General features: G+C 34.4%; 3 protein-coding genes across 3 annotated transcripts; 2 read left to right on the forward strand and 1 right to left on the reverse strand.

Moving 5' to 3' along the window:
* Positions 1 to 8,726: 8,726 nt before the first annotated feature.
* On the reverse strand, positions 8,727 to 12,055 carry LOC110692621 (probable calcium-binding protein CML13). Its single transcript, XM_021869653.1, has 2 exons — positions 11,396 to 12,055; positions 8,727 to 9,099 (listed from the first exon to the last, which is right to left on the reverse strand). Exon 1 carries the CDS (start codon positions 11,855 to 11,857, stop codon positions 11,414 to 11,416), a length of 444 nt encoding a protein of 147 aa, XP_021725345.1. The 5' UTR covers positions 11,858 to 12,055; the 3' UTR covers positions 8,727 to 9,099; positions 11,396 to 11,413.
* A 1,682-nt stretch (positions 12,056 to 13,737) lies between these two features.
* LOC110692627 (chloride conductance regulatory protein ICln-like) lies at positions 13,738 to 17,711 on the forward strand. The gene is made up of 7 exons (XM_021869661.1): positions 13,738 to 14,028; positions 14,119 to 14,242; positions 15,015 to 15,147; positions 15,244 to 15,303; positions 15,394 to 15,456; positions 16,247 to 16,341; positions 17,453 to 17,711. Exons 1-7 carry the CDS (start codon positions 13,862 to 13,864, stop codon positions 17,534 to 17,536), a joined length of 726 nt encoding a protein of 241 aa, XP_021725353.1. The 5' UTR covers positions 13,738 to 13,861; the 3' UTR covers positions 17,537 to 17,711.
* A 3,604-nt stretch (positions 17,712 to 21,315) lies between these two features.
* Positions 21,316 to 23,469, forward strand: LOC110692637 (40S ribosomal protein S20-2). The gene is made up of 4 exons (XM_021869671.1): positions 21,316 to 21,453; positions 21,537 to 21,670; positions 22,538 to 22,651; positions 23,078 to 23,469. The coding sequence occupies exons 2-4, from the start codon at positions 21,562 to 21,564 to the stop codon at positions 23,218 to 23,220; spliced, it is 366 nt and encodes a 121-aa protein (XP_021725363.1). The 5' UTR covers positions 21,316 to 21,453; positions 21,537 to 21,561; the 3' UTR covers positions 23,221 to 23,469.
* Positions 23,470 to 24,639: the final 1,170 nt, after the last annotated feature.

The following is a 24,639-nucleotide window of genomic DNA, read 5'->3' on the forward strand; positions in this document are numbered from 1 at the left end:
GTGTTTATATCGAATAGGTATCGTATTAGTTTCCATGCATGCTCCCTTATTAATTGTTGCATCATTCAATTTAGTTTGTATATTTGTATCTTGAATGTCTAATTATGCAATTGTCATCTCTACTTTAAAACTATGTGCGTGAATTTTTGAATAAAGTGTTTTATTATTATATGATACGAGTATTGTAACTTTATTTGCGCAAATTTTAAAATAGGAAATTTTACTTAATCATGCACTTTATTACTTTTATATATCTTGGTCGACTTATTAAAATTCATCTTGTTGTTAGTTTATTTGGAGATATAATTGAGACACTACAAATGCAAGAAGTTGGTGCAAATGAACAACCTCTTTATGCAAGGCTCGTGGTGCGCGATGCAAGGGCAATGAAAATAGTTCTTAGTGAGCATGGCAGAACAAAGTTCTCCATCAATGGAAAACATGTTTGGGCGAGGAAGTATGTGTGCAAGAATAATTCTCATTCACCATTGACGGCTACCTCGCCAACTTATTAAGCTTGAATAGATTTAATTTCAATTATGGAAGTGTAAAATTACAGTTAAATTAATTTTACGTTGGGAATTTTTGAGAGATCTTAATTTCACATCTTCCCTCAAAAAAAAAAAAAGATGAAATAAAAATTGTGTTCTACGTCTTTAATACTTTGTGTGTATATACAACTATACAAGAATGTTTTCGATAATCTGCCAGATAAACGAATTATTGTTAATCTGATGACATTTTTGTAAATATATTGAAAAAACAGGGTCATTTATTCAGTACTTTTAGTGAGCTGTCCAATTATTGTTTGCTTTTTGCTTTTTGCTTTTACTGTTTGGTGAGGAAATTACACATGTACCCCTCAAGGCCTCAACTAGTGCATGAAAAGACGCATATACCCCTCCACTGCAACTTGAAAAGACACCATTTGTTCTTGCATCAGTTTACTAAAATTACTAATAGTGTCCGATTTATGGGCCTTTGACTGTATCGTTGGAAAGCTTAGCTACAGAAGTATACTTTCCAAACCAATTGGTGTTGCATCAATTAATTTGTAGTGCTTGATTCATGTCCCAAAGAGTATAAAGGTATCCAATTTGACCATAACCTAATCATCTTTCCTTTGTTATAGATCGAAAATGGGCTCATGATATATCTTGAAGAACTTCTTTGATGAGACATCCAATCATCTAGGGTTCACGAGAACATAATTATCTTTTTTGTCTAAAAAACTAATATACCTTAATTAATTAGTTAGGCTGTCCATTTATTACTAAATGAATTCACGCGTGCGTGCGGATATATCTGTAGTTTTACACTTTAACGATATTATTACTTTTTTTTTTTTTTTTTTTTTTGGGGAAGACTTGGGATTATTTCGAAATGTCAATAGATTGGACAGTTGGTTGGGTTTTTTAGATGTATTTGGAGTGGGCTTTTGGAGGTTTTGCATTGTAATTAAAGGGTCCAACAAAATTATAAGCATTTCTTTGATCCACTTTTGGAGTTTTGGAAACAAAAATAATTGACAACTATTCAAAGAACATTGACACTTGGACGAAAGGATGTGGCATTATGTTATAAGTTGAAATAAAATGGATATGGAAATGAATCAAATGAGATAGATAATGCAAATCAATAAAATTAATGTATATGATATCATGGACTATTTCTTTCTTAATCTATCTAAATAGGTTTCTCTCTATCTCATCCAATATGGTTCAATGTGAACATTGATTGTATTAATAATCAAAACGTTATTAATATTTCCTTATAATATTATTAAATAATTAAAGCATTGCATTATTGCAATAAGATTTAAACCTCAAAATAAAGAGATTAAATTAACCTTTAGAAATCATAAATTAAAACTATTCTTCACTCCTTACTCAAAATTTTCATGGAGCTTCTTAATCATCTCTTTTGATACTATTAGAAATCTTAGTATTTCTTACAAAAAATCAAACATAAATTTAAAAAAAAAAAAAAAATGGAAGCATTTTCCCCTTCACCATTTTTCTTCCAAAACAAAACAGAAAATGATAGTGTTACTGATGCTACTTTAACCCAAGAAGAGTTTTTTGCTTTTCACAACATCGATCGCCAATTTTTCTCTAGGTTAGTCGTTACCATGAGGTGTGAGCCAGCGGAGGCTATGCATGTCGCGGCCTTCTGGATGTGGCTTGAGCGTGTTAAAAAGGCTCAGTATGTAGCCAACATCGTTACATGTCCTGATGAAATATTTAAGGCCATTTTCGACGAAACTATCTTGTGTCTTAAGGTAGCCGAGTCCAATAGTTTGCTTCGCAATGGTGATCTTCCCATGGTGCAATACATCATAGGGGATGATAAGGATGAGATGGCTAACCTTAGGTTTTTTTATGAGAATCGTCTTAGTATAATTAATGGGGTTGGTCATTTTGTTGAAGAGGTTTGTCTTAAGGCATTTCAAGACCTTATTCAAATGGCTTATGAAAATAGGCCTATACCAAGTAATCGTCACAACCAACCTCTCCCTAATCAACCCACAGTTAATATAATTCATGGTAGTCCTAGTGTTGGTGTCAATGGTAGTGGTATAATTGGGGGTTTAACACCAATCTCACAAACCCCCTTACCGCGAATTCATGAAGAAAATCTTGGGGATGGTATGAATGTTTTGGCTAATTATCCTAGTATTGATGTTGGGGATTCTAGAGTGCCTTCGAGAATGGATCATTTCATTGATGAGTCCAATTATAATTCCTTTCATCGATTTCTAGGGGGTGGTTCTAGTCCTTCAAATAATGTTCCTCGATTTCTAGGGGGTGATTCTAGTCCTCCAAATAATGTTCCTCGATTTCTAGGGGGTGGTTCTAGTAATCCTCCAAATAATGTTCCTCGATTTCTTAGGGGTGCTTCTAGTCTTCCAAGTAATGTTCCTCGATTGTTAGGGGGTGGTTCTAGTCCTCCAAATAATGTTCCTCGATTTCTAGGGGGTGGTTCTAGTGCTCCAAATAATGTTCTTCGATTGTTAGGGGGTGGTTCTAGTCCTCTAAATAATGTATCTCGATTTCTAAGGGGTGGTTCTAGTCCTCCAAATAATGTTCCTCGACTCCTAGGGGTTAGTTCTAGCCTTTCAATTCATGCTCCTCTATTCCTTAGAGGTGGTTCTAGTCCTTCAAATAATGTTCCTCGATTTATAGATGATGGATCTAGTTCTTCGGATTATGTCCCTCGATTTCAAGGGAATAAAGCTAATTCTTCAAATTATGTCCCTCAATCTGAAAGGGATAGAGCTAGTTCTTCAAACTATCTTTCTCTATTTCAAGGGGATGGAACTAGCTATTGGGATGGATCTAGTTCTTCAAACTATATCCCTCGATTTCAAGGGGATGGAAATAGTTCTTCAAATTATGTCCCTCGATTTCAAGGGGAGGGAAATAGTCCTTCAAATTATGTCCCTCATTTTCTAAGGGATGGATCAAGTTATCCAACTTATGTCCCATTATATCAAAGGGATGAAGCCAGATCTTCAAATTATGTTCCTAGCCTTCCAATCAATATTGTTGGCAACAACACTGATCATGCTTTTGAGACTCAGCAAGAAGTACTACATAGAGGGCTAATTATTGATCAACTATTTGCTCAATTGCAATTGAGTGATGACAATTCTCAAGTCCAAAGGTTTGAAGAGGAGCCAAATGTTCTTCCAAGTGAAAGGACTATTTTCTTAACTTTTTCCAAAGGTTATCCTATTCTTGAATATGAATTGCGTAAATTTTTAAACAGGTATTATATCATGCGTTCAATTACTTATTATATATCATAGTTCATAATTAACATATATTGTTTAATCTTCTTTTAAAATTGAATGGTGTGATATGTGTTTTGAATAGGTAATCTCTCAATCCTCAAGTATTTGTAGCATTTATTAATTTAGTTGTTGGTTTTTATGTGGTTTTTTTTATTATATTTTAAAACCCTTTCGTTCATATTTTAATATACTACATACAATAGTTCGCGCGTAATTTAAATTCATGCTAGTTCCCGCGCTTTACTGTCAATTATTGCCATCATTTCTTCATAGTTTGTTTCACAAATTGAATTGTAAAAATTTTAAAAAGATATTCTGTTTACCGTTGTGTTTTTATTAGTTGTTGCATTTATTAAGGAGATATGATTTGCATAGAATTTAGAAAAGGTATTATTTGTTGTGCAGTACGCTTTGTTATTTGTTAAACGTACTTAATTAAACATTTAATTGCACAAACGTTTGAGTAAGTAATATTTGCGGCATGCACTTCATTATTACTTGTTGCATTAATATTACGGGGTACGATTTTAACGTATGTTACTTGTCTAATTAATTTTTTTTTCGTACGATAATTTACATTTGTAGGTCTTTTGGAGATATAATTGAGGCATTACACATGCAAGAAGTTGGCGAGGATGAACAACCTCTATATGCAAGGCTTGTGGTGCGCGATGCAAGGGCAATGGAAACTGTTCTTAGTGATGTAGGAAAATCAAAGTTCACAATCAATGGAAAGCATGTTTGGGCGAGGAAGTATGTGCGCAAGAGTCCTCATTCAACACAATACTTGCCAATCAACAAGGCCAATTAGATTCAAGTCAAATTAACTACAATAAAAAAAAAAAAAAAAAAAAAAAAAAAAAAAAGTATGTTCTCAACTCTTTATGCTAGGCCATGTTTTCGTTTCTTTCAAAGATTGTTGCATGTGTTCTTGTTCAACGAAAATTTTTAAGTTATGTATTTGATTTGAAAATTTGTTTCTCTCTATATCATACACACATATAACCAGTTTTAAACCCATCCTATGTCACGTCTATTTTCATAATATCTATAAATTCATTATTGTTTTAAGTGTAGGGGCAGAGTTATTATGTTCAAATTGTACGAGTCAATTAATCTCACCTGATATATTTAGATAGCATTATACACATCATTGTAATTAAGTGCATGACCTTTTTCTTTATCACTACAAACTTTAAGTTAAAGGTTGTTAAAGGCAACAAAGAGTGCAATACTTCATGAAATTGAAGAAGGCGGCATAACATCAAAGAAAATAGTGAGGATTAACAATACTCTTTTTTTCTTTTTTTCTTTTTTTTTTTTTTTTCTTTGAGGGGAGGACTAAGAGTGCTTTATTCGGGTTTTAGTGGATTAAGATTGAGGTTGCACGTCCGAAAAAAAGACTAGTGTGTCTTTTTTTTCTTTTTTTCTTTTGTCTTTTTTTATTGGTAATCCACTCAGCACATTTTCTCTAATTCATTTTATAAGAACTATGAACTTTATTTTATTTAATTAACAATGTGGCATTTGCAAGCAAACTGTCATAAGTGGTTTTCATCTTTTTCTTATTTGGATACAATATTCATACACTTGAAATTAAAGCCCAAACAAATTTATTTATTTTTTCCAAAAAGCCCATAAGGGCATAATTGCTTTCCACCTAAGTAATTAGTCTTATTACCAAGTACTCCTAGGTAGAAAATTATAATAATTTCATCAACTTTGAAAATATAAATCCATTAAATGATGCCTAGGAAGCAATAATGTACCTTTAAGTAAAGGAAGAAATTTATTTGATTATTTCCTGAATATGTTGATTTCTTCCTTTACTAAAAAAAAAAGTAAAGGAATAAATCAACATAATCAGGAAATAATCAAATAAATCAAAATAAAATGGAAACAGATCAAAGAGATAATCAAAACATTTAAGTCATTAGGTGTAATTTTTCTTTAATAAAAAAGAAAAGAAAAAAGAAGTCACTAGGTGTAATCCAATCCAACCACCATCACCACCATGTCCACACCGCATACGCGGAACTTAGCTGGAGGTTTTGGCTACTTAATTTTTTCTAACTTGCTTATTCTTGGTGGTCGAATTTGACCGGAGGTTTTGAATACTTAATTTTTTTTTATCAGTGAATTATTTATTTATTTACTTCAATTTTCATAATTATATAAATCTCCAAAACCTCCAGTTAAATTTCATAATTAGAATATGAGATTACATGAACCAAATCACAATAATGTAGGTTTTTAAACAATTAGAATATGATATTATGAATACAATAATTAATCTTATATTCTACTCAAATTGTTTAGAAACTTACATTATTGTGATTTAATTGGTTCATGTTATCAATTGATCTTTATTTTTACTTATGGTAGAAAATCACCCATCTTTTTTTTTATTTTTATTTTAGTAGGAAATCAACTTAATTTTTTTGGATGAAACCAATCCTATCATGATTATAACACTTAAAAATGATTCATTTAAAATGAAAAAATAATAATTAAAATAATGAACAGTTGCATTGTATCTACTCTGGCATGAATCACAAATTATTTTATCTTCCAAATTTGTAGATATTAATCCAATACATTTCACAACATGGAACCTCTTCATTTTCCTTTCTTTGTTAATTTCTTTCATACTCACACCTTTTCATGTATGTATAAACTCTTTGATACAAAATATATTTATTTTTCATACTAAAATATACAATTAAAAAGAAAAATAGAGCACTAAATTAAAAATTGAAAAATGGCCTCTTCCTCCTCTTCATCACCCCCCTCTGTCCTTGATACAACCATCACCCAAGAAGAGTACTTTGCCTTTCACAACATCGACCGCCATCTCTTTGCTAGGCTAGTCTTCGACATGGGCCGTGAGCCAGTGGAAGCCATGCATGCCACCGCCTTTTGGATGTGGCTAGAGCGGCTTAACATGGCTCAATACATAGCCAACATCGTTAAGTATCATGATAATGTTTTTAAGGCCATTTTCGAGGAGACTTTTATGTGTCTTAAGGTTATAGAGTCGGACACTTTATTGGTTCCCTCCAATGATATTCCTACGATTAAAAGCATTGTAGGGAATAATACTAGGGAAGTGATTGACCTTAACTTTTTTCATGAGAATCGTGTTAGCATTCTTCTTGGTGTTGGTCATTTTGTTGAGCATACTTGTACTAGGGCTTTTCGAGACATTATGCAAATTGCTTTAGCAGCTAGGCCTAAAATCGCGGTTAATCAAAACAATCAAAGTGTCCCTAAGGCCCCCGAACTTGGTGTTCGTGGTAGGCCTAACCCCGGTGTCATTGGTGGTAGTAAAAGTGGTGGTGTTAGTCCAACTCCGACTCCAACCCCTCGCCCCGCTTTGCCTCCCGGAAACTTGGCTCCCTATCCTAATATTATTAGGGTCGGGGAATTGAATGTGCCCTTACAAGGTGATCATCAATATAATGTGGTGAATCATAATTCATTTTTTCATGGGGTTGGTGCTCGTCCTTCAAATTATGGTTTAGAGGCTCAACCACAAGTCCTACAAGAGGATTTTGTGGAACAATTACTTGCGCAATTGCAATTGAGTGAACGATCTCTAGTTCATAATGTTGATGAGAAGCCAAATCTTCTTCCAAGTGAAAGGACAATCTTTTTAACATTTTCCAAAGGATATCCTATCCTTGAAAATGAATTGCGCGAGTTTATTAATAGGTATTTTTCATTCTTCCTTTGTTCGAGTAATTAATTTTTGCGTGTTAATATAGTTTATAATAAACAATTATTGTTTGTATGTTGCTTTTGTTTTGAAATTGGAGTTTGATCCTAGAAAACTTGACAATTATTTTGTGTCCCAATACCCGTTGTATTTGTACTAATTAAATTAGTTGTAATATTAGGACATAAAATTTATGTATGCATCCGATATATAAATGGGATTGAGCAGATTTTTTAATAGGTGCTGTAATATTTTGTTGTGTCATTTGATTTTGTTATATTGTACTGTAGTATTTGTATGTGATTAATAATTTTTTTTATTTTATTTTGAAGACATGTGTCCTTTAATATATCTTGTTTGTCTAATCAATTGCCATTTCTTCTTTGAGTTGATTTTAATCAGATTTGCGTGAAATTTTGATTAGGTGTTATTTACCGTGTACCGCTCATTAATACTTGCACTAAATAAAATATTACTCCGTTTTGTAACTTGATTTGCGCATGTTTTCAAGAGTGTAATTTTGCCTTTTGCCTTGACTATTATATGTTGATTTGAGTATTTGACTAATTAATTTTCATATTTTTCAATGACCATTGACATTTTAAGGTCTTTTGGAGACATAATTGAGACACTAAAAATGCAAGAAGTTGGTGAAAAGGAACAACCTCTTTATGCGAGGCTGGTGGTGCGCGATGCAAAGACAATGGACATAGTTCTTAGTGAGCAGGGCAGATCAAAGTTCTCCATCAACGGAAAGCATGTTTGGGCGAGGAAGTATGTAAGCAAGAATCCTCACTCACCACCGTCCTCACCGACTACTCAGTCTAAGTAGCTTCATTAGCTTTCGATACAAGGATATGCTGAAACCTTAATAATTGCTTATCTTCGATCTGTAGCAATTAGTATCAAAGATTGTCTCTGTACTCTCTTGTTTGATGAACCGCAAATTACATTTTCTGTATGAATATCCTCTTTTGAGTAGATTATTATGTTTTAGAGCTGCACTATGTGGACTTGCAGGGTCTATATGATGCTACAAGTTTGAATTTTGAGCAATATATTACTCAAAAATGCAAAGTATAAATTCTTTGCAAAAGAAGGCAAGGAGCGAAATCTTAGCAGGTGTAAAGCTGCTTAGAGAGATTACATTTGAGATGTAGACATACATATGCAGGAGGGAAGACTGAAGCGGGCAACAATATCAACTCCGAATGACAATCGAACAATGTTTGAAATGCTTTTTTTTTTTTTTTTTTTTTTTTTTTTTTTTGGCTTTTTACATCAAGGGCTACACACAAGATAATTATAAAGTAGATCGCCAAAGGACATGAGAAACATCATCAAATGATAATTAGAGACAAATCGTGATTCTTCCAAATACAAGCACAATTTGTCAGCCAAACACAAACCTTAAATTAACAATATAAAGGGTGAAAAATAAACTAAAATTTAACTGTTTAGAAGAGAGAAAATAAGCTAGAGGTAGCACACTACTTGAACTTGAGTCCAAGAACCATACAAGGCAAGGAAAATATAGGCTTGCCACCCCTTCGACAAAACAGAAACCAGAGATTCCAAGGGTCGCCTGCATAAAGAAGAAGTGGGACGGGTTATTTTTGGAGCTATAAATGTATATGAGCTTCAAAACAATAGTGAGAGAATGGAAATGCAAAGTTATGCTCTACAAGTAAATGTCTTCCTACATTTACAACATTACATGGCTATGCTTTCATGAGCAGGTTAATCATTTAGGTGCGCAAAATCATAATCTTAGTTTCGGAAACAATAATGACTGTGAAATGGGCAGAAACTCGAGAAAAGACCACTTAAGGCAAAGTTAATTTTGCCTTGAAAAAATGTTCTGTGTTACTGACACTATCATACTACCGATGGAAGCTTATTGGTCACTGTTTAGACGAATGCAAGTTTATCAATAAGCTAGATAATTCGGCAAGAAACAACGACGTTAAGAGACCCTTTTCTTTGCCAAAATTATAAATGAAGTCTCAAATAATGAGACTGGTCTTACTGACCTGAGGCTGTCTTTGGACTGCACCCTGCCACAACATAATATACACATTAAACAGAACACCTTAGCATAAGTTAGCATAAGGATTTGATTATCGTAACAAAGGCCATCCAAGCAAATGAAACAGTCATTTTCTCTTTAACCTTGCTATACATAATTACATACACAGTTACACACTCCTTTTTGCATTAAGGGTCTAATGTTCTCCATAATACTTGTCGCTCCATAACACCATTGAAGAATAATTTCTCAATATTATTTCATTGATCACTACAGAATACCAATGTAATGACTATTACGGAGTACATCTTTGATCCATGTCCACTAATGGCAATAACCTTAAAGGCTTGTATTTTGAAGAGAACATACTCCCAAAATCAATCTATTCCAACAACTCCCAAGGATATCATATGGGAGTTGGGACACAAGCAATAAACTCTGTGCAATTGTTGTCCTCTAGAACCCAGAACAATTGTTTAGCCTCTTGCTTCTACATCCCACAAAAACATGTCCAAGTTACAACATATCCAGTTCCATCCTTATTTTTATCATTGATTGAATGCCCACCTGGCTGGATTCACATTCTTAACCTCAAAATTCTAAATCTCTCGGAATAAACAGAGAATTTGTCATCTAACTCATGGAAGTTTAGCCATTCAAAAGTCTTACATGTGAAAAACCACCACAAAGATGATTTAGGCAATACACAAACTTCCCTAAAACTATATTTATAAAAACTTACTATGTAAGATAGGATTCTCAAAGGCTCACTCTCAAAGAAAGGGATCATGATTCAAACTTGAAAGCTGATTGCTGAAAGTGACACCATAGCTTAACAGACTTGTGTGGGAATGTTCCACAACAAGAGAGGGATGAAGCAAACTCAGACATACTTACAGTCTCAACAGCTTAATCTTCTTTTGACCCATTGACCATTTGTTATCTACAATCTAACACCCCCAATTATCTGATTAATGAGAAGAGGGGAAGTAGCAAAGACATGTACTTCATGAAAACCAATAGGCATAATAATATCAGACAACACTTGACCTTCTCTACAGACAACATTAAGATGGCAAGCTTTAATGGCTTGCTTGACATTTGGTTATATACAGCTCTTAGAAAGATTCCATAATAGCCTAATAGGACTAACTAAAGCCACTTGCTCTTTCTTCCCTAGCAATTCAGCCACTCGCTCAATCGCTCTCTCTTCCCAATTGTATCCGAACACCAATTATACTTAAGCAAACAGTATCTAAGGCTCTAAGCTTCGGTGAAAAAGGCTCCATCACCCTGAGTCCCTGAACAATGATCATAACCTAATTCTCAGATATAGTGACATCTCCTTCTTCATGTAATATCTCCTACAGATTTAACACCCCATAATCCGCTCTTACATGCAATAACAATGCATTTTTAACAAACTTTTCAAAGTCAATTCATCATTGAACCCCAACAATACACCAACCCAGAACCTAAAAGATACCTATAAGGCTATAATACATAATACCCACAGTTTTTTATACTTTATTTCAGTTTTCCACCACCATTTCATGGATAACAAGCACAGCCCAACAATCTACATTCAGCAATTATACTCCAACAACGAAATTTCAAAAAATCAAGAACATAATCAATACACCCTATAAGAGGTTCCCATCATCCACAAATCAAAATAGAAACAAATAACAAAATCATACAAAACAAATAAACAGATCAAAAACTACAGAATCAAGCATCACCCAACACCACAAATCACAAAACCCTAAAATTAATATCCAAATACATATGAATAAAAACAAAATTGCAAAACCCAATTGGAATTTTTTTATTTAAATTCAAAAAATCTTACCAATGAGAGAGAAAGAGCTCATTTAGCAACCATCCTAGCGATGAAATCCTCATACTTAATTCGACCATCAGATCCAACCTCAACCTCACGAATCCATTCATCAAACTCAGCAGGCTCAAGTTTTTCACCAATACTAGTAAGAATATGCCTCAGATCCGAAACAGCAACAAACCCAGTTCCCTCCTTATCAAGCACTTTGAATGCATCCCTAAGTTGACGATCAAAAGGTTCAGGTTTGAGGTATTTAGACATTAGATCTAAGAACCTGTTGAAATCAAAAGCTGCTGTTAATTTTTCCTGGGAAATGATTTCTTTGAGCTGGGCTTGTGTTGGATTTCCACCCAATGAACGCATCAGAATTCCGAGCTCAGATGGTGCGATTTTGCCATCGTTGTCTGTGTCGAAAAGGGTGAATGCTTCTTTCATGGAACTTACTTGATCATCGCTCAAATCTTTGCCCATTTTTTTCTGGGTTTGATTGATTTTTTGTGGGGTGGAAAACTGGGATTTTGATGAAGATGGTGGGGGAATGTTTGTGTTTGTGAGATGGAGAAGTGGAGATGTTGAGGAAAAGGAGAGGCTTTTTGCTGTTTTCTCTCTCCTCGAAAATTTGCGTCTTTTGAGGTTTGAATGAATGGGGCACTGTTTTTTTTTAATTTTTTTTGGTAATAAAGTAAACAATCACATATTCAAATTTTCAATTTTTTCAATCCAAAAAAATTATAAATAAAAATACTGTAGCATATACACCTCACATTCGTATGTATTATCGAAGTAATTATAATTTAAAAATTGATTAATTAAAGATTGAAATATATTATTCATGTCAAAAAAAAAAAAATACATTATCAAAAGCAATATCAATTCAAATTTAAACACGTTATGCATATATGTATAAATATTGTGTGATGTTTAACAAAATTTTTAATGGGAACCATTTTGTTTTATTGTAGCTCACTATTATCTCAATATATTAAATTCAACCCACAATTTCAATTATCTCCTCAATTGTAACAAGTTAGCGACAAATTTTTCCTATATAGTGACATTTCAGCACATAATATAGAGTTGGGCATGAGTCAGGCCGACATAAAAGTTATTGACATAAGGCATTAAAATGGCTTGATGTGATATGTGTCTGCCACAAACCCACAATATCACTATATGCACACAAAACGGTAAGTGCGTGGATTTGAAAAATATCTCAAATCCTCCAAAACTCTAACTCTTTTGTTTTTGCTGGAATACTAATAACTTTGGTAATTTGGCTAAGCAACACTAAATTTTTTTTTTTTTAAACACCCTTTTTCTTTTGAGACATTTTTCTAAGAAGTACACTCTCAATACTAATGAAGCAAACGTACATCATATATAAGACATAAAACACCTTATCCAGACACAAACAAACACACACACACACACAAACACCTTTATTTGCAACAATAAGTGGCAATTTGGTTTGCCTTACGACCAAGGCAATGCAACACAATTACACAAGGTTAGATCAAGGAAATGCATCGTTAGAAAAGGATAACAAAGTGGGTGATGGCATGAATGAAATAGTTTTGGTCATCAAGTAGGCTTGCCCAAGGTTTTGAGTTCTTATGAGAATCTAATGAAACACGTTATGTCTGCCTAACTTGTCAGGTTCATAAAATATTATTTGAATGCAAAGGCTATAACACACACAAAAATGGACCAATTTAAGAGATTTTGAAACTAATGTTGAAAACTCAAATGATGCATCTCGGGGTTATTAATGCTATTTGCAATCATATACAACTACTTCCACTAGTCGATTGCAGTGGTCAATCTTGAGTTAATGAAGAAAGATGCATATGTAATTGACTAAATTAATAGTAGTGTAAAGGCAAAGTTGATGATTCGAACCACTCAAGGTATCATGTGGTCCATGGAAAACACCTTGTCTTCTTTTCTGTACAAGTTCAGAAAAATAAAAAATAAAAACCATAAAAAGAGAAGGCTATAAATCATCTTAACTTTCAGTGTACAAATTTGCCGATTAATCTTCTTAGGCACACCTATTTTATTTTTAAATTTCCGCGATCCTGAAACATGTATTTTCGACCCGAAAAAATGTGCTAGGTTAGATCTAACCTCGTGGGTTTTAGAAAAAACATTTTCAATTCGAATCTTAATGGATGTGTTTTTACCCTCGGCCCTGCCCGCCTCACCCTTTGATCGTCTCTAAACAAAATGAGATACTCCATAGTGTAAAAATTCTAAATGACGCATTTGTCCAGTAACGAGGCAGCCCGACACAACTTTAACTTAACCATTTCGGGGGTATTTAGGTCAATTAAAGTCCCTCTTTGTCAATCAAACAAAGCCCTTTTCCTTCTTCCTTCTCCCTCCTCCCAAAGCCAAGACCAACTGTTAAACTCCTAAAACCCTAGTTAAATCACTCTCTCTGAACACAAACTCCTTAATTCAGAGCTCTCAAAAATGGCGTTAGGGCTTCAAATCTTCACCGAAAGAGCCAACGATGAAGCAGGTCAACCAATTCTCGACTCCGACAATGGCGAAGTGCTTATGCACATTCAACCTTCCGTCTCCATTGTCCTCGGAACTCGCTCCCCTGAATCACCTGGCACTCTTTACATTTCCTCCAAGTATTTTCTCTCTCCTCCACCTTTTTTCCCCCTTTTTGTTTTTCTTGTGATTGCAAATGTTTAATTTTTATTTGTGTTTTGTAATTGTAGGAAAGTAATATTGTTGAGCGATGTTGATAGAAGCAAAGGTTATGCTGTGGATTTCGTTTCGATTTCGCTTCATGCTGTTTCTAGAGACCCTCAAGCTTATCCTTCTCCTTGCATTTACACCCAGGTTTTTTTTTTTTTTTTTTTTTTTTTTGCTTTTTATTTTGTTGGGTTGAATTTTATGTTCCTTGTTGTTTTTCTTGCTTTGCTTAATTCCAGAAGTTGGATTTATGTGTTAATTGAGCATATTTAGAATGTTATTGGTTGATAATTGTTGAGTAGTACTGTAGTAGTAGTATTAATTGAATCGAGATGATTAATTAGGATTTTCTGCTGAACAGAGAAACGCCATTTGATAATGGAAAATGGTCTTGAAAGAATAAAAATCTTAGTTTTGGAGGAAATAACCATTCAGGGCTTGCGGATAAAGGATATTATGCACTTTTGGTTGTTGGTATGAGAAAATCGAGTTGGTGATAAGCTGTAAAGGCTTTGTTGTTCTAGTTTAGGTGATGACTTGATTCTCTTGTACCCTATCCTAATGGTTTGGGAAAGGGAATTTGTGATTTTACCAAATAGTCGTGAGCGTTCATTTCCCAAACGTTGTCTTCACTGAAACACTAAACTATCAGATGAATACCAGCTTCCCTTGTGAACTCGTGGTTGGAGAATGAAACCTATGAAGTCCAGGTGTCCAGGGATCAAGCATTGGTAACAATGTCTCTTTCCTTTGCTAAACTATCAGAATAATGTTTTGAAGTATGAGGACTAGTTTAGTTTCCCTGTGATTTTTTGCTTAAAGACATAATTTTCTATTGAGGCAGATGATTATTACTTTGGAATCATGTATCTGAGCTAGCTTTCTGATTTTGAGTTGTGATTGTCAATCTCAACTATAGATTGAAACTGGAGATGATGAAGATGAAGACGAAGACGAAGATGAAGATGAAGAGCAACAGGAAACTGTTGATTGGTCTTCTGGAATATCAAAGGTCAAAGAAATGAGGCTTGTTCCATCAGATCCTACTCAATGTATGTTTCTTTATTTTCTTTTGGGTGATTTCATAAATTCATACTCCTCCCTGATATTCTAATATGATGCTGATACGTTCGGTTTATGTTTGATAGTGGAAACTTTGTTTGAGGTGTTCTGTGAATGTGCCGAATTGAATCCTGAACCCATGCTAGGTAAGCAACTTCTAAATGCAAATTGAAGATAACTTTGCTTTATCAATCTTGATTCTTGTCTTTTGAGCTTGATTCTTATTCTACGTTCAGGTGGAGATGAAGAGGAGCACAATTGGATCTTCAGTGCAGACCAGTTAAATGCTGAGACATTAGGTAACTGTCTATTATCACTAGCAGATTTAGCACCCTTTAGCTAGTGGAGTGCTGTGTTTTTGAAATAAAGTAATAATGGACATACAACATATGTATGGTGAAAGACCTTTTCCACAGCTCTAGTCCACCGCTCCATCTTGTGTTATTTATCATCAACATAGCAATACAAATAGCCTCACGTGAAGAGCTGTCCATAAATTTCTGCATGTTTGAGAACTTTCTAATTGCCCCTTACAGCTAGCTCACTAATTATTTCACAATGCTCTCTCTTGAGCAAGCCACTTTCATTGGTGGCCCCTACATTCTGTGCACACAAAGATAAATAACTCTTAACCTAAAAGCTAAAACCCTAATAAATAGGAGGACAAGAATGACAATTAATCTAATTCTAATAGAACTGGGAGCATAACAGTACTAGAACTCTTAGGATACTCAATTAATTAGAAAACAAAATTTCAATTACACCTAACATCTACCTTCCAAATCACAATTAAGTGATAATACAAGAACAAGACAAGAAAGATATCCCTGTATTATATCACCTAGACTCAAGGCCCTAGAAAAATTGTCAGATACAAATACCTTACTCCTGGACAGGGCCTATATATGATCTGTATGGAAAGATGCTCCTAATTAAGGATAAGTTCCAGCCCTCAAGCCCCTTTCTGTCCGGGCCCCTTTAGGCCACCTGTTTTGGGGGATGCTCTCCTATGTTTCCTGTCTCCAGGTTCCCTTTACCATACATATTGGGCTAATTCGTACTGATATCATGATTTGTGTTCTACTACAGGAGGAGATGCTTCTAACTGGACTTTCTCAGAGAATCTTATTGATTCAATAGGTCATTCAAATGGCGATCATGACTTGGCACAAAATGTACTTCAGGTAGATTATACAAATGTTAATGCTTTCCTGTATAATTTATATATGATCTCAAACTTTATTGCCCTTATGAGCAAAAGAGCTTTATTAAAACATCTTTCCAGCTTTCTTTGTCAATATTAAAATTTCAAGCCCTTGGATAGTCTGAGAAGGTCTCACGTATACTGTCCTAATGTGGACATCATATTTTAAGCTAAATAATGAACTTGATACCATTAGGAAGAGTTTGAGATCAAACAAACTGAGTAACCAATCATATATGTTAAGAATCTGTCAAGTGGAGCTAAGTCCCTACTAGCATTTCCCTTAATCCCTGGTATGCTGCAATTTCAAACAAACAGGGTCTTTTAAAGTTTCTTGGATGTTGTGATCTGGGTTTGTTGTCAATCTTTTCTTGGGTGGAACATTTTTTTGGTTGTAATTCTGGTTATGTCGATAAATACTTTCTGGTCTTAAGGATAGGCATTGGGAGCAATTGAGTGTATTTTAAACTTGTACAGGAGTAGTTGTGTGAAGTTGGTGGGGACTACTTTCTCTATTATTCCATAGCCACATAGGACTATGAAGCTTCCATTGTTTTTTTTTTTCTTCCTCTTTTCAGTTGTAGGTATAAACATGTAGGCTATGTAGTAACCTGTAGCTATATTGAGGAGTGTCGATGTTTAGCTTTTTCACATACGATTAAGATGGGAAGTTTTGGCCCTGCCCTACTCTCTTCACCTTTGAAAAATTAGGTTCCATGTTTATAAAATTGAGATAAAGACTAATGACCTCAGCCGGGGGCATCTAAGTTCAGGAGATTTCAAGTGAAAAAACATTTCCTTAGTTGGCTACAATAATCCTCAAATTGCTGTTACCTTGTTCTGTCTTTTACCGGGCTTTAACACCAAGTCCGGCATGCAGTGACTTGTTTAGCTGTCTCTTGTATTTATAAAAAGGTGTCTTGTTTTGTCCATCTAAGTCAAGGCTGCTTTGACTTGGATATTAATTTGACTTTGTTTTGTGGATTCCATAATTCACTGTTACTTCAACGTGTCAGCTATGAATCTTCCCACCTGGTAAGTCAAGCATATATTAGAAAGATGTCATTTAAAATGTTTCTTTTCTGTTTCAGCTGCAAATCAATGACCAGTGTTTTGAAGATGCAGAAGAAATGGAGCATGAGCATGAACATGATAGAAACAATGGCCGCCAGTAATCTACATCAAATGCAAATGTTTCCATAGATATAAATTTAGATCTGATTTTGAGTTTTCCATACCCAACGTTTGTGATTGTATAGTGCTAAATCTTGTGGTGTAATTGACTGGAAATAGTTAGCAACTTGTGTTTAATCTGGAAGACAGCAAGAACAGGCTAGAGCTTTTTATACATGTCACTGTAAGCGCTCATATCTGTGACATGTGGTTAGAGTTTTTGTGCAAATCCTGGCCATTTATGAGGGATGAAGAACTAGTTTTGTTAGGTCAATATTTTAAGGCCTTACCAAGCTACTACAAGAGTTTCTGAGAAATTATGGAAAGCTTGCATTTTGAGACCTTGAAAATGATCATGCTTTTTTCCTACTAGCCAAACACGATACTTGGGTCCTAATACCGTCCCATATAGGAACTTATTTTAACTAACCTTATCTTGTTTAAATCGATAAAGTTCTTATCTTCTTCCCGCTGAGCCTTTCTGTCCATTGTGTATGTTTATAGTTTGTACTGTATCAGCAATTCAGCATACATGTTCAGCTGTTTGCCTTAACTCCTTAAGTAATACGGAATAACACTAGTATGCATCCTGTAAAATCTAAATAATGCAATTCAGTTTTAAAAACTGGTAATTCTACAGTGTATCTCTAAAACTTGTTCCCCTAGGAGTAAAATTTTACTTTACATTAATCTTAGTTGGTGATTGTGAAGACTCAATTTGCTTAAGTCACTATTTATCCTAACAGTGGGAGGTTTTAGCAGATTTTTAATACTTTCAGAAGAGTACATGGCTACCTTGCAGGCGTTGCAGCCTTGCAGGTAATCACTCATTATAGTAAGATGATCGAAAACAAGTAGATAGGCGGACGAAGTCTTAACAATTCACGATAAATCAAGCAATCTAAATCCATGAACAAATGACCATAATGTGATTATGAAACTAGATGTCCAAGTTGAATCCTGAAATACTTGTATATGAATACATTTCATCTATAAAGAGGGGGAAGGGACATATAGGAGATTTTTGAATAATTTGACCAGGGACAAACTTTTTTACGTACACGCACTCTTCTAATCAAATGGACAATGATGTCAATTACCACCTCTTTTACCAAGTATTTGGTTTATGTAAACGTTGTGTTATGCCAATCTTTCATCAAAGAGCCCTTGCATAGCCATCCCAATTACGGAGTATTAATTTTTATAGTTTCCAAAATTAGTCAAAATAAGAGGGTTGGATTGTTGTGCTTGTGCCTAGCTCCAACCAATTTTGGTAAATGAAATCCATACACAGCCCATAACCTACCACTGTGCCTTTCGTGCTATGTTAGGCTTGTGTCGAGTCTGATTGTGTTTTGTGTAGTACTTGACCATCCCTTATGTTATATTGTTACCTAATGCATGTCTAACTCTATTTTTTAAAAAATCATTATATATTTTCTTTAATTTTACTTACATGAAAGACGAGGAGAAAAAAAAAAAAAAAGACGAGATAAATTTTACGAATTTCAATTACAAATAGCATTTAATTTAGGAATTTTTGACCTTTTTTCGCCCGGAAAATAAAGATTGCCGAGATGTTTACCATGATCCCTAAAACCCTTCGGAAGTCCAATTGAGTGGGTGGAACCATCCAATTTGCCTTAAAACGGTCAATTTACCCGTTCGAAATTTGCCCCGATTTCGTGAACTGAAATCTACCACGGAAATTTGACAACCTATAATGGTCATATATGGTTCCAAACGTCATTATATGACTCTAAAATGTATCCCCTATGGTTTCAAGACTTTTCACCACCGGGCCCGTAACATCACAAATTCCTGAACTGAAGCCTACCACGGACATTTTTAACAACCTATAATGGTCATATTTGGTTCCAAACGTAATTATACGACCCTAAAATGTATCCCCTAGGGTTTAAAGACTTTTCGCCACCAGCCCTAGAACATCAAAAATTCCTTAAAAATCGTGGATAAAAATTTTGGAATTTTTTGACCTTTTTTCGTCAAGAAATAAAAATTCTTCCACATATAGAGAGGTTTGAACTTCTAACCTTATGGAATTACACCACATGTCGTACCATCTTAACTCAATTCTTCCACATAAATGTATTTAAATGTAGAATACAAAATTGCATCTAAACTCAAAAACAAAGAGACACATTTTATTCTTTGTATTCTCTTCAATATTCAACTTTACATTCCAAATTATTAATACTTCAAACACTTTATTAAAAAAAAATTACTCAAAGTATCATCCCGGGGCAACGCTCGGGTGACACACTATTTAGAATTTATACCATGAGCCAATTTATCATGGATTTAACTTGATAATTCAATTATGTATCGTGGTTCCGAATGAATAAATAGTACGTAGTAATTAAAATTCATAAAAATTTTCTCATCTTTCATGTAAGTAGAATTAAAGAAAAAAAATATAATGTAATGTATTGACTTTTTAAGAAAAAAAAAATAGAGTTGGACATAGGTTAGGTTGACACAAGGGTCGACTTGTATCACTACCAAAACCCTAGATTTTCTTTTGCTTTAGGGCCGGCTTTTTTTTTTTTTTTTTTTTTTTATTCTGGTTTTAAGTGAGATGTAATATTGGGGTTTCATTGTGAAAGGGCTTCTACCTTTTCTTTTTTATCATAATTTATATCACTAGCCAATTCTATCATGAGCCATTTAACTTGATAATACAATTGCATATCGTAGTTCCGAATGAATAAATTATCCATGCTTTTTGAAGAATTTTTTATGTTACGGGGCTTGGTAGCGAAAAGTCTTGACACCCGAGGGGATACATCTTAGAGTCATATAATGACGTTTGGAACCATAATGACCATCATAGGTTGTCAAATATGTCCGTGTAGGTTTTAGTTCACGAAATCGGTGCAAGTTTCGAACGGGTAAATTGATCGTTTTAAGACAAATTGGATGGTTTCACCCACCCAAACGGACTCCCGGAGGATATGATGAACCATGGTAAACATCTCGACAAATTTTATTTCTGGGCGAAAAAAGGTAAAAAAAAAAATCCAAAATTGAAGGCTATTATCCACGCTTTTTGAGGAAGTTTTGATGTTACGGGACCTAGTGGCGAAAAGTCTTGAGACCGTAGGGGATACATCTTAGGGTCATATAATGACGTAAGGAATCATATATGTGAAAGGAATGGTGTCCTTTGAACAAGTGTATTATTCTGATAGTGGGTTCAGAAATTATTAGATTGCTAATATATTCAGTAAGGTCAAGTGATCAGAATGCCTGGGTGGAGGCCGCTTCTGATCAGTATTGTTAATGCATAATTAATATTACAATCAGTAATGTTAATGCATAATTAATATTACAGCTTAATCTTGACTGGACCCTTCACCCAAGCAACCAACGAAAAAAATTAATGAGTCGACCGAGTAATTATATGAGTTCAAGGGTTTTTACAATGGTACTGCCTATTCAACTCTTACTCAAGCATCATTCCCAATGACCCAAGTTGGGTATTTATTGGGAATGGTGAGAGTATGAAATTCTCTCCCATCGATGTGGGACAATGAGATTTTCACATTTTATTTTAAAGCTAAAATAAAATAATTAAGCAAACTAGTAATAAATCAACAAGTGTTATGCATAAATCAACAAGTGTCATTCACGTTTTTAGGAACGGTTTTTAATATATACTCCGTAAGTATAGATTCTCACCTTAACCCAAAGATAGTAGAAGCCCTTTCGTTAGGAAAGCCCAATAGACATCCCTCCATTAACCAGAATAAAAAAAAGGCCCAAACTAGAAAACCTAGGGTTTTATTGGTAGTGACATTTATACAAACCCTTTCTTCTTTACTTTGCTCTCCATTTGCCTTTGCCGTCGCACAACCTAGGTCTTCCTCTTTCTCTCTCCTCTCTCAGCCTCACTCAGGTACTCTTCTCTCTCTCTCTTCTATGAGCTAATCATCGTATTTCAATGGAAAATTCATCCTAATTTATGCTAATTATATGTAGGTTAACAGCAAAGGTTGCTGCAAAAATGGCGTACCCAATGAAACCCACGAAGCCTGGTTTGGAGGAAGCCCCTGAGCCTACCCACAAGATCAGAATCACTCTTTCTTCTAAGAATGTTAAGAATCTCGAGAAAGGTATTCTTTTTTTTTTGTTTTTGATTTGGGTTGTATGAATTTGTTCTAATTTTTGTTATCAAGTTTATTGCTTTGTTGATTATTATCAGTGTTTAAGCTGCGGTGATTTAGGGTTTAGCTTATGGTTTTGATTGCTTGTATAATTGAATGAATTTGATGTCATTTATTAATTGGGTAGTAGTTGAATTTTATGGGTTTCATAGTAGTATGTTATTTAGATGAATTTGATGAGATTGTTCATTTGGGTGATAATGTAATGATGAAATTTTGAATATTTATGGGTAGTAAGTAGTTGTCGAAGGAATGTTGGTATTATCTTTGGGAAAACATGTGATTTTGTGTTTTGGTGATTGGAATTATTTTGCCGAAACGATAATATCATGATGAAGATGATCTGAAGTCGGTATTGCCATAACGTTTGAAATGAGCACGAAGAATTAGCAGCAATGCATCTATGGATTAACTCGGTCGACTAGTTTTGTATGTTTACTTCAGATTTGGGTATAATATGTTTATTGTCACGCTTAATTTAGCACTAGTCTTTTGTAGATGGGCTTTCATTGATTAACCTGATATTTGGAAATTGTAATTGAACAAACTTTTTGAGAGGGAACTGAAACAACTTTATGAGTAAGGCATTTGATGTCTACTTGAGACAGGACATCCTTACCCTAGACTTTGCTATAGTGATGTATCTACATTTGTATCGTAATTTGCTAGTGCTCTTATAGCTGTGAATTAGTAGCAGCTGCGTGTTTGAGTCATTGCCGTTCTATGATTGTTGAGTTCACTTTCAGTATTAGAAATTGCTTACATTGAGTTAATTGTATCTAAATTTGATTTTGCATGACTTGATATGTTGAACAGTGTGTGCTGATCTTGTACGTGGTGCCAAGGACAAGCGTCTTAGAGTCAAGGGACCAGTAAGGATGCCCACCAAGGTTCTGAAGATTACAACAAGGAAAGCCCCTTGTGGTGAAGGTATGTATCAAATCTTATAACTAAATCCTATAATTTTTACTTTCAGGACTTCATAGATAATAATTGTCATGGATGATTTGATATTTTTGATGTTTTTGGAATGTGTTGGAAAATTCTTGCTTACATTATTGAATATAAGAGGTCTTTCTCTGCTTACTCTCCCTTGATAACATCATTCTAGTTTCTTGTTTAGATGAAATCTTCTTGTAATCTGTGATTTTTATTCAGTCTGTGAAACGATTAACTTTTGTGATTGTAACACAGATTCTTCTTATAAATACTACGTATGACTTGTCAATTGGGAGGTAGATGTGTTGAAGGATATTTAGTGTGATGCTGTCTATATACCTGTTGAATCCTTATTGGATGTTCTTTTTAGCACATTTTCTGTCTATGATTTCAAATTTGCCTTGGTTTATCTTGCAGGAACCAACACCTGGGACAGATTTGAGCTGCGTGTCCACAAGAGAGTCATCGACCTCTTCAGCTCACCAGATGTGGTCAAGCAGATTACATCTATCACCATTGAACCTGGTGTCGAGGTTGAGGTTACAATTGCAGACTCTTAGATGTTCTGCTTATGCTTTAGGGCTTTTGTTAGTTGTCTTCATATATAGTAGTGCCATCTTACTCGGGATTTTGGAGATAACTGAATTGTTTGTTTGAAGAGATATTTTCATTTAGTTATTAATGTTATCAATCTTATCATGTTTTTGAAGGCATTGAACATGCGTTATTTGGTAATGCTTTATCTATAGAACTCTCCCATTTAAGTATGGCTACATTATCAATATCAAAATTTTGTTGGTTACTCTGAAGTGGCTTGTGTTGTATGATATCTAAAGTAAGCACTTGTTCAGTTGTTTGTGTTCTTCTGAGGAGCTGAGACATCAAATGAGTTGGATTTTCATTTACTTCTTGTAAGACTAAGATGATTATATGATGCTGTAGGAGCGGCCTCTGTTTTGGATGGGATAACTTCATTGTTACATAATTTTTTTTTTAATTTCATTGAAGAACTTTGTTAGGCTTTTGGCAGTACATCGGAGATAAGAATCAACAAATGATACGTGATATAAATGTTAATGTTTTGATTGAAAGATTGAACTGAATTGACTTGAAATCGGTAGTATTAGTCTGACAGTAAAGAACTAAAATGTTTTATTAACAAGGACAGATTCTAGAACCCTAAAGATTGATGATTTAGCAACAGTTCAAGTCCATCCATTTGTAGAGTTATTGCACTGAAGAGAGTTTGCTATTGCGCATATTATGGGATTGAAGTCTATGCCGTCCCCCCCCCCCCCCCAACACACACACACAAACAATAGTAACGAATACTAACTGAAAACCGTGAATTTAAACTAGTATAAAGATTTGTCTCTAATGTTTGTGGCTCGCCTCTCATAAATCCAACATACAAAGATTGAAATGAACTAATACGTTTTATCATTTTTGAATCGCAAAGATGTCTGTTTGTCACCCTTGTTACAAGAGTCAGGTTAAATTTCGTATCATCCTATGCTTAAAATCCTATGTTTTGACACAAATACGACATTAACATACCAATATACCATGAATTATAGATATTCCACTTGTAAAATGGTATGGGATGAGGCATATTCACCTTTATGATTCCTTTTTATGATCAACTATTCGTGGTTGGCTATTTCTCTTGCCTTGATTTTTTTCTTTCCCTTGTAAAAATAAAGATTTTTTCTTAAAACTTTTCCAAAATAAAAACCAAGCCTATCATTTCCTACCCACAACCAACGTCTAAGATTCACCCATTCCCTAATCCAACGGCCATTATTCCTCTTCCTATCAACGGCCATACATATTTCAAAACAAGATTTATTGGACCCCACTTCTTTCTCCTCATCCTTTCATAATACTCTCCTCTCCAACAAACTAACACTCTCATCTTCCACTCTTTTATCCCATCTTCTTTCAAGAGAGAAAGAAGTAAGATTGCCATTTTCATTATC

This window comes from Chenopodium quinoa, unplaced genomic scaffold, assembly GCF_001683475.1.
Source record: "Chenopodium quinoa cultivar QQ74 unplaced genomic scaffold, ASM168347v1, whole genome shotgun sequence".
Taxonomy (NCBI): Eukaryota; Viridiplantae; Streptophyta; class Magnoliopsida; order Caryophyllales; family Amaranthaceae; genus Chenopodium; species Chenopodium quinoa.